At 41.7% G+C, this 14,820-nt stretch overlaps 2 protein-coding genes across 2 annotated transcripts; both read left to right on the top strand.

Moving 5' to 3' along the window:
• The first annotated feature begins 2,009 nt into the window (after positions 1-2,009).
• LOC125502189 (uncharacterized protein DDB_G0290803-like) lies at positions 2,010-4,039 on the top strand. Its single transcript, XM_048659984.1, has 6 exons — positions 2,010-2,212; positions 2,844-3,082; positions 3,236-3,352; positions 3,397-3,551; positions 3,614-3,733; positions 3,851-4,039. Exons 1-6 carry the CDS (start codon positions 2,010-2,012, stop codon positions 4,037-4,039), a joined length of 1,023 nt encoding a protein of 340 aa, XP_048515941.1.
• Positions 4,040-11,423: 7,384 nt separating this feature from the next.
• Positions 11,424-14,759, top strand: LOC112694944. The gene is made up of 4 exons (XM_048659983.1): positions 11,424-12,875; positions 12,967-13,140; positions 13,212-14,095; positions 14,183-14,759. Exons 1-4 carry the CDS (start codon positions 11,424-11,426, stop codon positions 14,757-14,759), a joined length of 3,087 nt encoding a protein of 1,028 aa, XP_048515940.1.
• The last annotated feature ends 61 nt before the right edge of the window (positions 14,760-14,820 follow it).

The following is a 14,820-nucleotide window of genomic DNA, read 5'->3' as shown; positions in this document are numbered from 1 at the left end:
TGTCGCCGGGCAAGTGGGCGATGCCACTAAACGTCGCCGTCAGGTGATGGACAGTACCGGGCTGTGCTGTGCCGGGCAAGTGGGCGACAACCTTAATGCGTGTTGGATTGACATGGAAGAGAAACTATCATTTTCCCAATGGTTCATTTTGATTTGCTAACTTTAGATCTATTTTATAGCTGTAGAACACTTATTGTTAGATGGATGATTCGAACGACTTACAGGAGTGCAGCTACAATAATAAAGATGCGAAAGATTTGCATTTTCTGAGATGTGAAGACGTGCTGCGTGGTGTTGCGATGACCTCGTCCCAGTCGTCGGATCAGCTGGGCTCTATGATGTGTTGTCAGTGTTTCTCCAGTGTCCGGGTGCTGACGGAATTGTAGGTTCTCTCTGCTACTGGTAACTGCTTCACAAAGCTATTACTGCTGCTGTTTTTCGGTTATTGTCTAGTAGTTATCGAGATATTTTCTACCTCTCTGATGCTTAGCAAAATTACTGACTTATCAAAGAATAACGTCGGAGACTATGAAATTAACACAGCACTGTTTGAGAATTTCAGTACTCGGTGAAGATTACTGAGTTCTTCGGTCACCATGAATCACGGTCAACTGTTATGTTTCGACGTCGCGATTTATAGACACCAAATGTCCGCAGAATCGGAAACTAATTGTCAGTTGTTGCTGATTTGGAGATTTTTCTTCGCTTTGTCGCGGATTGCTTCAATACGTCGCTCTGTGGCAGATTAAAGAAATTTTCATCGCGTTTTTCATTCGCGGATTGTATTGATGTGTTGCTTTGTAGCGAATTAGTTTGATTTTCACAGATAATAAAATTACATGTTCATTCAACTCCGATGTTTCCCAAGGAAACGAGAAGTTCACCACTGGTACCAATGTCACGGAATTGGTGTGTTTAGAAAATGTTGGTTGATTCAATCAATTACTCTCGAAGTTCCCCACAGAAACGAGAAGTTCACCGCTGCCTCCGATTTGTTACGTCGGGAAACGCTGCCACCAATTCTAAGTAGGTAGAAGGTTCACCGGCGTTATTATTCAGGTTCGTTTTCGTTTTATGCGAATAAATGCAACTGCAGAAAAGGATTCGAAGTGATGAAGGTAATTGAGAGTTTGTAGATGATTATGATGCGGAGTTTATTATTTATTTATTTTATTTGCCAAGCTCGGGGAGGCTTAAAGGCGTCATCAGACGTGTTCAAGTCTCAAAAAGTAATGATCATTATTTACCAGGCTCGGTGAGGCTTACAGGTATGTTCGATGAATATTTGTAGAGTAGTTGATCCAGGATTTCGGTGTTCGACTAAGGAACTTTGTCCCGGAAAACCGTACTGTTTGGTTCTGAATTCGGGAGTAATTTCAATATGAAGATGAGGAATAAGGTAAGCTCGGTTTATTGGAAAAGGGGGTAGGTGGAGTGAGAGTGCACGTGTAGCTGACAGGGTGCAAATCGGGAAGTCATTGCACTTGCATGTCATGCTGATGCAAGGTCGAGCAATGACCGATGGCAATTAAAATAGTAAGGCAGGAAAAAGGATATCGGGTTACATCCGGTGAAATTGGTGGTAATAATTGATATATATTGGAAATTAGTAAGAATAGTTAGGCGAGACGTTAGGACCAAGGTCCGGACGTAACAAATTGATGAAAATCGTAAAATTGACGAAAATAATGAAAACTATGGAAGCTGTGGATTCAACAAAAATGATAAAAACGATAAGTTAAGCACAATTGACAAGAATAGAAGAAACAGTGATAATAATTCAAACGATAAAATCGATGGAAACACTGAAAATCGTTAAATTTACGAAAATGATGAAACCGATGAAAATCATGGAAACGATGAAAATCGTCGAGTGGACAGAAATACTCAAAATGATAAAGATGGCGAAAGCGATATGGATGATGAGGATAATGGGAATCATGAAGAGAATGGAAATTGGAAAATTGACGGAAATGATTGAAACCATGAAAATCAAAAGATAAACGGAGATGGTGAAAACGATGAAAATGATAAGATTAATGGAGATCGTGGAATCAACTGAAATGACGAGAACAACGGAGATAGACAAAACCATGAAAAGGATCGAAACGATAGCGATCTTGAAATCAACGGAAATGAATAAAACAATGGAAATCGCACAAATCACGAAACCGATGAACACAATGGAAGAAGTGGAAACAATAGAGAAGTTGTGAACAATGAGGATCGGCGAATTGACGAAAATAATAAAAACGATAAAAATAATCAAAATTATGAAATCAATGAAATTGATAAAAACGATGGAAATCGCAGAGTTGACGAAAATGGTGAAATTCATCGAAATTATGAAATTGACGAAGAAAGTTAGATATACAGAAATGACGGAAACGATGGAAATCGCGAAATTTAGGAAAATAATAAAAACGATGCAATCGGTGAATTTGACGAAACCGATAAAAACGATGAGTTGAGCACAATTGACGAAGATGAAAAAAATGTTGAACATGGTACGAACGATGAAAATCACGGAAAAATTGAAATCGTTGAATTTACGAGAATGATCGAAACGATAGAAATTATGAAAACGATGAAAATCGTGAAATAGACAAAAATAGTGAAAATGATAAAGATGGCGAAAACGATATAGATGGTACGAATGATGAAAATCTTAAAAAGACTTCAATTCGGGACATTGACGGAAATGATGACAACCATAGAAATCAGGAGATAGACGAAGAGGTTGAAAACAATAAAAATGATAAGATTGATGAAAAACGTGAAATTGACGAAAATAACGAAAACAACGGAGATGGTGAGAAACTCAAGAATGATGAAAACGATAGCGATTCTGGAATCAACGGAAATGAATACAACGATGGAAATCGCACAAATCCCGAAAATGACGAAAACGATGGAAATTATGAAAACGATGGAAATCTTACAAACGATAAAACTGACGAAAACAATGGGAATGGTAAAATTGATGAAAATCGTGAGATTCACGAAGATCATGAGAACGATGGGAATGTAGAGAAAGATGGGAATCGTGAAATCGATCCAACTAGTAAGAGTGACGAAAACGGTACAAAAAATGAAAATGATGAAAACGATGAATATCAAGAAATTGACGAAAATGCTGGGAACGCTGAACATCGCACATATGAACAAAATGTGACAAACGATGAAAGAAATAAAATCAATCAAATTGATGAAAACGATCAAAATCGTTAAATAGACAATTATGATGAAAACCATGAAAATTGCACAAATGACGAAAATGATAAGAACAATCGACGAAGTGAAGACGATGGAAATGATGAAAACTATGAAACTGGTCGAATCGATGAAAATGGTAAAATTGATGAAAATCGTGAAATTAACTAAGATGATGAAAAGATAGAAATGACGAGAGCAATGAAAATCGTGGAATTAACGTAACTAGTAAAAACGTCGAGAATGGTACAAAAGATGGAGATCATAAACACGATGGTAATCGTGAAATTCACAAGAATCATGCAGAAAATGAATCATATGAAAACAATGAAAATCGTGTGATAGACGAAAATGTTAAAAATGATAAATATAGTGAAAACGATGAAGATGATGGAAACAGAAAATCGTTGAATTGATGGAAATCGGGAAACTGACGGAAATGGTGAGAGCCGTGTTCATTGTTGTCACCTCTATGAAGGTCTTCTCAACTATTCTCGATCTGATTTTTCCTGTGACCTCGGTAATTGAGTATAGATGACTATGTCACAACTGTTTAGTGTGAATTCTCTGATTGGATGTGTGCCGGCTGCAATCTAGCCTTGCGTTTTGTGGGTATGTTTTCAGATTTTTGGAGTAGGTGGGTACGCTGCTTCTTCAGGGTGGAGAAAACGGTCGGACAGCTACCTATAACCGTAGTGGAATGAGCACTGTACCTCCAGAATTCGCGAATAAAGGTGTAGACAGCGATCGAATAACCACTCAGAACTGCAGTGGACTGAGCGCTAAGCAACCAGAGTTCCAGGGCAGGGATGCGGAAAGCGATTGAATAATAATCTGGAACCTCAATGGACCAGAATACTAAGCGACCAGGGTTCTGAGGTGCAGAAGACGATCGAATAACCACTCAGAACCGCTGTGGACTGAACTCTCAGCAGCCAGAGTTTCAGGGCAGTGATGCAGAAAGCGATTGAATAATAATTTGGAACCGTAATAGACCAGAATACTAAGCGACCAGGGTTCTGAGGTGCAGAAGACGATCGAATAACCACTCAGAACCGCTGTGGACTGAGCGCTCAGCAACCAGAGTTTCAGGGCAGTGATGCCAAAAGCTAGTGAATAACCACTCAGAACCGCAGTGGACTAAGCATTAAGCAACCAGAATTTGTAGGCTGGAATGCCGATAGCAATCGAATAATACCTTAGATCCGCAATGGACTAAGCATGAGGCGACCAGAAATCTTAAGGATGGGGTGTGGAAAACGATTGAGTAATAATTTGGAACCGTAGTGGACCAAATATCAACGACCTGAATTTCAGGTAGGGCAGAGATGTTGAAAAGTATTTCCCAGAGGTATTTGCAGCGTAATTGCATATAATTATTTCAATTTTATTAGTGACTTTTGATGATTGTTGGATACTCCAAATAATCAATCGACTAGTACTGGCTCGTTGACCGCTTGAGCACCAAATAGTAATCACTCAAACTGAGGAAAATCATTTTATCAATTGTAATAAACTCAAGATAAACGTGGTTGTGTAGAAAATAATATGTGTGGCGTTGTTGCCGTAAGAATAGTTTCAAATGAAATTCAAGTAACTTAAGTTTCATGTCCTTGCGACTTTTGTCTAATTTTCGAAGTTATTGGATGATAAAAATGAAGAGAAAATATTTTGCGATCGTATCGCTTCGTAGGCTGAGTCCAAAATGTATTCTATAATAATCTTTGATTTTATAGAGATGGATTCCCTTCATAGGCTGACAATGAGCCTAGAATGAAGTCTTCGATTTCGCAGAGCTGGTCTCGCTTCGTAGGCTAGGCCTAGAATAAGTTGAATCATGTTAGACGGCCGCGCTGTTATACCATTATAGCGGTTAATCCCTAATGTTCCATGCGTGTCCATGGTGTCTGATTTTGGTATTCTTGATGCTAGCAAATGATTTTATGAGAGAAATAGTCGTTATTTTTGCCCCCGCGGATGGGCACGACTTTAATTTTAGTGAATTGGGTCAATTTGTTATAAAAAAATTGTTCCATGACCTTCTATGGGGACCAAAAGTGATTAAACGTCAATACATTTTTCTGGATTTCCGGTAATGCCAAGAAAAGTTATCTAGCTGCGTTTTGTACTGACTGGTTTTTCTAATTAATTCAATTAATTGCTAATATTTCAATTTTTTTCCCCATTTCGGGGCTATGTCCCGCTCGCGTTCTACGCCTGCGCTAGTGGGCTTGGTTTGTGGTGCTCGATTATCTAGGTATTGGGTTCGAACCAATACATGAGCGTTCTCTACGTCTCAATGGAGATCATAAACACGATGGTAATCGTTAAATTCACAAATATTATGTAAAATATAAATCATATGAAAACGATGAAAATCGTGTAATAGATGAAAATGGTGAAAATGATAAATATGGTCAAAACAATATAGATGATGAAAACAATAAGAATCGTGAGAGGAATGGAAATCGGGAAACTGACGGAAACAATGAGAAACATAAAATTCGAGAGGTAGACGGAAATGGTGAAAACGATGAAAATGATAAGATTGATGAAAATCGTAGAATTGACAAATTAATGGAAACGATGAAGATAGTGAGAACCATGAAAATGATGAAAACGATGGCGATCTTGCAATCGACGAAAATGAAGAAACCGATGGAAATCGCGGAATTGACGAAAAAGGTGAAATTGACGAGAATCGTGAAGGTGACGTAAAAGATGAAAACGATGGTAATGATGTGAACGACGGAAATGATGGAAACGATGGGAAACGCAAAAACGATGGAAGAAAAGAAAACGATGGAAATGGTGAAATTGATGAAAATCGTGGAATTCACGATGATTATGAGAATGATGGAAATGACGAAAATACTGAAAATCGTTGAATTGACAGAAATGACGAAAACGATAGAAATCGTGAAACGGACGAATCTGGTGATAGCAATTCAAATAGTAGGTAAGATAAATGATACAAAACGATGAAAATCATGGAATCACCGGAAATGACAAAAACGGTGAAAATCGTCGAATAGAAAAAATAGTGAAAAAGATGGAAATCGTAAGATTGACGAAAATGATAAATACAGTGAGTTTCACACGAATCACGAGGATGGAAAAACAAGTTGAAAATAAAACCAATGATGGAAAGGATAAAAATAATGGAATCCGAGACTCTGACGGAAATAATGGAAAACATGAAATTCTAGAGATAGACGAAAATGGTGAAAACGATGAAAATGATAAGATTGATGAAAATCGTGGAATCGACCAAATAAATGGAAATGATGATATTGCACAATTGACGGAAATGCCGAGAACAATTGGGATAGTAAAAACGAGAGAGATGTTGAAAACGATGAAAATTCTAGAATTGACAAGAATGAAAAAATCGATGAAACCCGCACAGATGACGAGAATGACGAAAAGATTGAAAATTGGCGAAACAATGGTAATGATGGAAACGATGGAAATTGTGGGATTGACGAAATCGATAAAATCAATAAAAATCGCACAACTGACGAAAATCAAGGAAACAACAAGAATGGTACAAACGGTGAAAATGATGAAAACGATAAAAATCGTGAAATGAATAAGATTGATGAGATCGATGGAAGTTATAAGAACGATAGACATCGTGGAATTGACAAAAATGATGAAAACGCTAGGCATGATTGAAACGATGGAAATTGAAAAATAAATAAGAATGGTGAAAACGATGAAAACCGCACAAATAATATATAAAGTGGGGCAACACCCATCTAGAACTTTAAGGGAAATTGAATGTAGAAATGAACCATTAGGAGAAGCACAAAAATTATGGGCAAGCCGTGGTGCTATGGATTGTTTTATTCGGGGCCTTCCAGCCGATATCGCTATAATGATCGTAGACAAAGATTTCCCAAATTCAGCAGAATTGGGGAAATACGCATGTAAAGTAAATACATTGTACACTAAGCACAACAATAAGCGGGCCACCCTGTTTTTGCTCCGAAAAACGTCCAATTTCAGAAACTCATAACTGCTCGAAAAATTGAGGTAGAGAGTTGTAAAAAAAAGTATTTCGAAGCGTGAAGCTTCACCTTTCAGATGCCACAAGTCGATTTGAATTGCGTTTTCGCGTTCACTAGTTGTACTCTCCTGATTCAATTCATGACAAAAACGTCAAGTGAACTTTTGACTTTGAGAAGGTGCACCGAGTGTCGTCTTAGTCAATGGATTTCAATTTTTCTGATGTCATTTCCAAGGTTTAAGTGTTCCCTTGAAAACACGTCCTTCAAATTTTCCGTACGATTTTTTTTGTATGAGTTATGCGACTCTAAAGCAGTTATTGTCCATGAATCTTTGATCGAATACCCTGACCGACCCAGTTATCGTATCGAAGTTTTTCGAAAACGAATTTGCAGCTTAAAACTTTGACTCTACGAAACTCTATCGCAATATTTCCTTATCTGAATTTTCGAAGCTCTGTTACCTTCCGTATGCACCCCTGCGCATCTCCGTGTGAGAGCTTGAAGTTTGACCCCTTGTAGGTCGCGTAAAAATAGCGGGATGGGTGGCCCGTGATACCAAGTTCAAGCTTGAACCGTCCCCTATAAAATGCACACTTTCGTTTTTTTTTATCTTTTTTTTCTATCGCGTTATTCAACTCAGAACGCAAACAGAAGATTCAACCATTACCTCCGGCATTAGCATTACCCAAGGTGTACCATGTAGAGGTTGCTCGGTAGGATTTACACCTCGTACCTTACCTCGTGTGTGAGTATGCATGCATTTTGTGCGTACTAGAGATCAGGACCCCATGGTTCATCAATTCTACGGTATTTTTTGACTCCAAACTTCGATAAACTTGACAAAAACTTCGATACGATAACTGGGTCGGTCAGGGTATTCGATCAAAGATTTATGGACAATAACTGCTTTAGAGCCGCATAACTCATGCAAAAAAAATCGTACGGATAATTTGAAGGACGTGTTTTCAAGGGAACACTCCAACTTTCGAAATGACATCAGAAAAATTGAAATCTACCGACTAAGACACTCGGTGCACCTTCTCAAAGTCAAAAGTTCACTTGACGTTTTTGTCATGAATTGAATCAGGAGAGTACAACTAGTGAACGCGAAAACGCAATTCAAATCGACTTGTGGCATCTGAAAGGTGAAGCTTTACGCTTCGAAATACTTTTTTTTACAACTCTCTACCTCAATTTTTCGAGCAGTTATGAGTTTCTGAAATTGGACGTTTTTCGGAGCAAAAACAGGGTGGCCCGCTTATTGTTGTGCTTAGTGTATAAGGATGCGTGTGTATTTCCTTTACAAGCCCTTCATCACTGCGCAGGCCTGTAGAACTACGAGAGTGTGACGAGTATAGAAAGAAACAGAGAGAAACAGACAACGGATAAAAGCCACGTGCGAATATCAATATTAGTAAGCGCATGATTTCGGAATCATAGCTTTAATGTCGTTTCTCGTTTTACAGGTAAGTGTGTGTAAGTAATGTCGAATGTTTGTACATAAACGTAAATGTTTGTAACTAATGAAATCTCGTTTTACACTGAAACCTCATGAAGTGATTACATCCCAAAGAAAGCAGAATTAGAGAAATGAACATATTATACGCAGTTAAATTAGCGGAAAATAGGAGCAAATTTCCCCAATTTAAACAATTTAACAGGAATACAAAAAATTGTTACGTAGCTCAGACCTTCAACGGGAACACTTTACGAAACAACCCGAACCAATTTAAGTCTGCCCATTCAAAGCCAAACACTCGAAAAATTAGTCAACCTAATGAATCAAATAACATTACGAGAAAATTTTGTCACTATTGCAAGAAAGATAATCACGTAATTACTGAATGCAGAGCAAGACCAAACAACGGACGACCACTGACAAATTTCGGTTACAACGGATTGCCAATGACGAATTCCGGTAATAACGGATTGCCAGTGACGAATTTTGGTAACAACGGCTTACCAGTAATAAATTTGGGTAAGAACGGACTACCACTGACGAATTTCGGTAACAACGGACTCTACATTAAACTCTTTCAAGCCAATCCTCACGCCCTTTCAACTTGTAAAGAGAAGCAGAAAACAACCCACAAGGCGGTTATCAAATCGTAAATCAGGCGGGAAACAGAATGTTTTCCCCTCGGCAAGACGTGACGATAGAAGAAAATCAAAGATCGCGCCGAAATTCGGAATAAACGATGAGATCCCTACAGCCGAAGTTAAACTAAACTCGATCCACCCCAATTTTAATTCACCTTCAATAATAATAAATTCAAAAGACCTAATCTCAGATCAAATTGAATTACTCGTAGACACCGGATCACAATTAAATCTAATTAAAATCGGCATGATCAAAGATCGAAGTTTAATCGACCAATCAATTAAATACGAATTGAATAGAATATTGAAGACTGACAAACCAACTACTTTCAGACAGATAACTTTAGGCATCAATAACGCAGCTGGACAATATCACGTAGTCACAGACAATATCCCTATAAAACTCGCAGGTATCTTAGGCTCGCAATTCATGTATGATAATAAGGGAAACATCGATTACCCGTCGAGAAGCGTAATACTTAATTGTCAAAAGATAGCTAATTCAGACGAAGAGAGTATTTTGCTCCCGGCCAGAGCAAAATCTCTCATGTTTGTGAGAGTTGCAAATACACTAAGAATGAGTTACGTGCAACGTTTAAACGCACATGCAGACATATTACCCGGGGAAGCCTTAGTCAGTAATGTCGACGAAAAAGCGTATTTATATGCTATAAACACGTCAGATTAAGATATTAGGATAAAAGTACCCGTAATTTCTTCATATCCTTTCGATACGAGTGAAGACGAGGACGAAAATCTAATTGATATAAAAACGACGAGGCACAACGCAAAATTTTCACCATGAGAAAATCGTGCTAATGACGTTATGAATCTTTTAAGATTAGATCATCTTAATACGGAAGAGCGTGAAGCAGTAAACATTCTTATCAATGAAAACTCCGACGTCTTCTACGTCCCAGGCGAACCCCTAAGAGCAACAGATGCCTTGAAACATGGAATTTCAACATCTGACAACAAACCAGTAAACACCAAACAATATGAACACCCTCTTTTTCGAAAAAAAGAAATAGATAAACAAATATCAAATTTGTTAGAACTCAATATCATAGAACCTTCATGTTCACCTCATAATTCACCCCTCAGGATAGTTCCTAAAAAGGAAGATTCGCTGTGCAATAAAAGATGGCGACTAGTTATCGATTACCGCAAATTGAACGACAAAAGAATCAGAAATGCATACTGTTTGGCAAACAAGCCTCTCAAGATAGCGACACCTGTTGCTGTCGATCAGCGTGCCGCGTCCCAGGAAAAGGCACCCTTGTTCCGTCTCTGGCTCCAGCCATTACTAATTTTTGAACTCACCGGTTCGCCGTTAGAACACGTCTTTTTTGGTGTTAAGTAATCTCAACTCGAGTGATTAATATAATCGTTTAGACCGCTTATGATATTCATGATTGTCAACGACATCTCATGTGATTAATATAATCATCAGTTACTGCTCAATTGATCAACTCTATAATAAACTATTCAGTCAACTCATTCACACCGTTTGCACATTGATGTAATCGTGAACTATAAATAAAATCTAAGTTATTGCAAGGAGTTCGACGTCCTTCTCATCTTATTCATTTCCTCAACATTTGGTCCTTCGAGCCGGATCGAACATTGCAATTTCTTATTCGTTAATATCAGTGTGCTGTGCGGTATAGCTCTGACTCTCTCTCTCGTGTGCTGTGCGGTATAGCTCTGACTCTATCTCTCTCGTGTGCTGTGCGGTATAGCTCTGACTCTCTCTCTCTCGTGTGCTGTGCGGTATAGCTCTAACTCTCTCTCTCGTGTGCTGTGCGGTACAGCTCTGACTCTCTCGCTCTCTCGTGTGCTGTACGGCATATCTCTAACTCTCTCGCGCTCGCGTGCTGTGCGGTATAGCGCTGTCTCTCTCACACTCGTGGTGTACGGTGAATAGTGTCGTCTCGCTCGCGCTCGTGCCATACTGACTCAAGCAGACTTCTCACCTTTCTGCGAATAATTGTGAGTCGCACGCGTATTGTAGCCTCTCGTGTTTGTGTGCAGTTCAGTGACGCTCAACTCAGGGAGTAGCCAATTTACAAGTGACAGCTCACACAGCACGTCGCAATGCCTCTTATGGACGATAATGCACCAGGCAAGGGTTCGATTGACGGCTCACGACCGCCGACTCAGAATCCTTCAGCTGGCAACCTTGATGTCCCTGAGCCGCCTCAAGGCCCCAGCACTCGAAGCAGCTCTCCCACGATCCTCAGCGGCGAATCATTTCTCCGCGTGCACGCTCAAAACGAGATCATCGAGTCAATGGAAGAACTGCTCACTCAAGCCTCAGAGCCTGCCGACGACGTGATGCTGACGGAGGTCACTGTGATGCTCGATCAACCCGAAGAGCTGCATCAGGCATTTCAAACAGAGCACTCATGGCTCGTCTCCCATTGGCCGCCTGCTCACCTAGACCACGCATACTTTGCTCGCAAGGTCAGCAGCACGGAAACCAGGCTGATGCTAAAGACCAAGCGGCTGCTTGGTCGTCTCCAAGAGCAACTCACCGCGCCTGCTCGAACTGCCGACTCATCCGGGACTGGCTCCCGCCCACGCCCGCGTCTGCCCGAATTGACGGTACCTACGTTCAGCTGGGATTTTCGGAAATGGCCGGAATTTAAGGTCATGTTCCTCTCGGTTATAGGGAATCGCTCGGACCTTACTGACCTGGAGGAGTTTCAGTACTTGAAGGGTGCTATACAGGGTGACGCTTCGGAGCTTATTGCCAACTTCTCACCTCACCCTGCATCGAACAATGCAGCGTGGCTACTCCTCGACGCCCGATTTAAGAACAAAAGGCTCATCATTAAAACTCATCTCGATCGGCTACTCAATCTCAAACCGATGCCAAGGCGTCAGGCCAGCTTGCTTACCAAGATGGTAAGCATCATCAATGAGACCACCCAATCGCTCAGAACACTCACGTCAGGAAGTAACAACGACTGTCTGATGGTGGCTCTCATTAGTGGACTGCTCGACCGAGACACCTCTCTTACATCCACTGACGAGTTTCCGACGCTCAGCCAACTCACAGCGTTTCTAATGGCTCGTGCGCGTACCTTCGAAACCATAGATGAAACGCCGATGCCTGTTCAATCCAGCGCTGCGAAGGGAGCCAAACCCAAGCGTGCTAGCTCACACCAGGCGTCTCAGCAGCCTCAAGACCGCTCATCACCAGCACCCATGGAGACAACTCAGCAGACAACTCAGCGTCGATCACCATATCCGTGTGACTGTTGCGGTCAGGATCATTTCATCGTGATGTGCCCGAAGCTGCGAGACTACTCACTGACGCAACGTGTGAAATTGGTCAAGGAGCGTAGGTTGTGCTGCAATTGCCTAGGTAGGCACAATGCACGCAAGTGCAACAGCTCTCGGCAATGCAAAACATGCAACGACACTCATCACACCATGTTACATGGCGCAGACCTCTCAAGCGTGTTCAACACGCCAACCGAGCGCACCCAGTCATCTCAAGATGCGCAAAGGGATCCAACTTCAGACATCAAATCATTGACGGCATGAAGTGCGGGAGCGATCGTCAGTAACCACGATCGCACCCCTGCGCGCTCACTCACGAATTTCAGCCATCTCACCCTGCTGGCAACAGCCATCACCACAGCCTTCTCAACGACCTCATCACATCAGGTTCGAGTCCGCATCGATCCTGGCTCAGAAGTTTCGTTTATCTCGGAAAAGCTCACCAGACAGCTCAGCCTTTAGCGAAGGCACTCAACATTGGACATCTATGGTGTTGGCGGAAAACGGGCTTCACAAACCAAGGGTGTCGTTACGCTCACCCTTCACTCAAGATACAGACCATTCTCAGTCAACATCTCGGCTCACGTCCTAAAGACAGTCACGACCATCCTGCCAACCAGCGCGATATCTCAAGAGCTCGAATGGCCTCATCTCAAGAGGTTAAACCTGGCTGACCCAGAGTTCCTCACTCCGAGGGCCATAGACGTGATCATAGGAGCAGATTTCTACGGGCAGCTCATCAAACCTAACATCATCAGGCACTCACCTGAAACTCCTATCGCTCAATTGTCTATCTTTGGCTGGCTAGTCATCAGCCCGGTTCATGCACCGGTCACAATTGTCAGAACAGCACACCATGGCGTCTCACAGGCATCAAACTCATCATTGCAAGAGTTGCTGACAAGGTTCTGGGTTCAAGAAGAACCCCCGAGCTCATCTGACTTACGACTCACCCCAGAAGAACAGGAGTGTGAACGCCACTTCAGCACGACCCATTCAAGGGACTCAACAGGCCGTTACATCGTCAGAATACCGCTCAAGATGTCTCCAGCAGCCTTAGGAGACTCACAACACACGGCACATCAGTGCTTGTTACGAATTCTCAAACGTCTTGGCAGAGATGCTCAATACTGCGAACTGTACACTCAGTTCATGCAGGAGTATGAAAGGGCTAAGCATATGATCAAGCTCGACGACAGCTCAGCAAGCAGAAGACCTCACTATTATCTGCCACATCATGGGGTGCTCAAGCCAGACAGCTCGACCACAAAACTCCGAGTGGTTTTCAACGGCTCAAGCGCCAGCTCCACCGGCTACTCTGTCAATGATCTCATGCACGCTGGTCCGAATCTGATGCTCAATATCTTCGATTTGCTCATCTGGATCCGCCGACGCAAGTTCTTGTTGGCCACAGACATCACAAAAATGTATCGGCAAATCAAGATACACCTGGATGATTGGGATCTTCAGCGGATACTGTAAGTAGACGAGTAGGAAAAGGAATCTCATTACCAGCTCACGACGGTCACGTACGGAACCAAAGCAGCTCCGTTCTTATCTGTAAGGACACTGCTTCAGCTTGCTGAGGACGAAGGCTCAAGGTACCTCCTCGCGGTGGAACCGATTACTCACGGTCGATACGTTGACGACATCTTCGGAGGGTCAGATACGGTGGACGAGCTCACTCAAACAGCTCGACAACTCATACAACTCTGCCACGCGGGCGGATTTCCGCTAGCCAAATGGCACTCTACGTCAAGGCAGCTGCTGGAAGAAGTTTCATCAGAACTCGGTCACACATCAGACATCGCATTCGACGACTGTAACGCCAGAATCCTGGGCATAAGATGGTCACCACAGCAAGACACGTTCAATTTCTCAACCATCTCATCAACTCACTCTGCTAGATTCTCAAAACGCCTCATCTTATCAGAAGTAGCACAACTCTTTCATCCATTAGGCTTCACCGCACCAGTTGTAATCAGAGCCAAAATGTTTTTTCAGGCACTATGGTTACACAAGCTCAACTGGGACGACCTGCTCCCAGAACAACTCATAACTCAATGGCTCAGCATCAGACAAGATCTGGCACCAGAAAATTGCCTCGCTGCTCTCACAGGACAAGACTCAGTGGCTTTTTAACCCACCTGCAGCCCCTCACATGGGTGGTGAATGGGAAGCAGCTGTGAAGTCTCTCAAGTTC

Source organism: Athalia rosae, unplaced genomic scaffold (assembly GCF_917208135.1).
Source record: "Athalia rosae unplaced genomic scaffold, iyAthRosa1.1, whole genome shotgun sequence".
Taxonomy (NCBI): domain Eukaryota; kingdom Metazoa; phylum Arthropoda; class Insecta; order Hymenoptera; family Athaliidae; genus Athalia; species Athalia rosae.
This window is presented reverse-complemented; position numbering and strand designations above follow the sequence as displayed.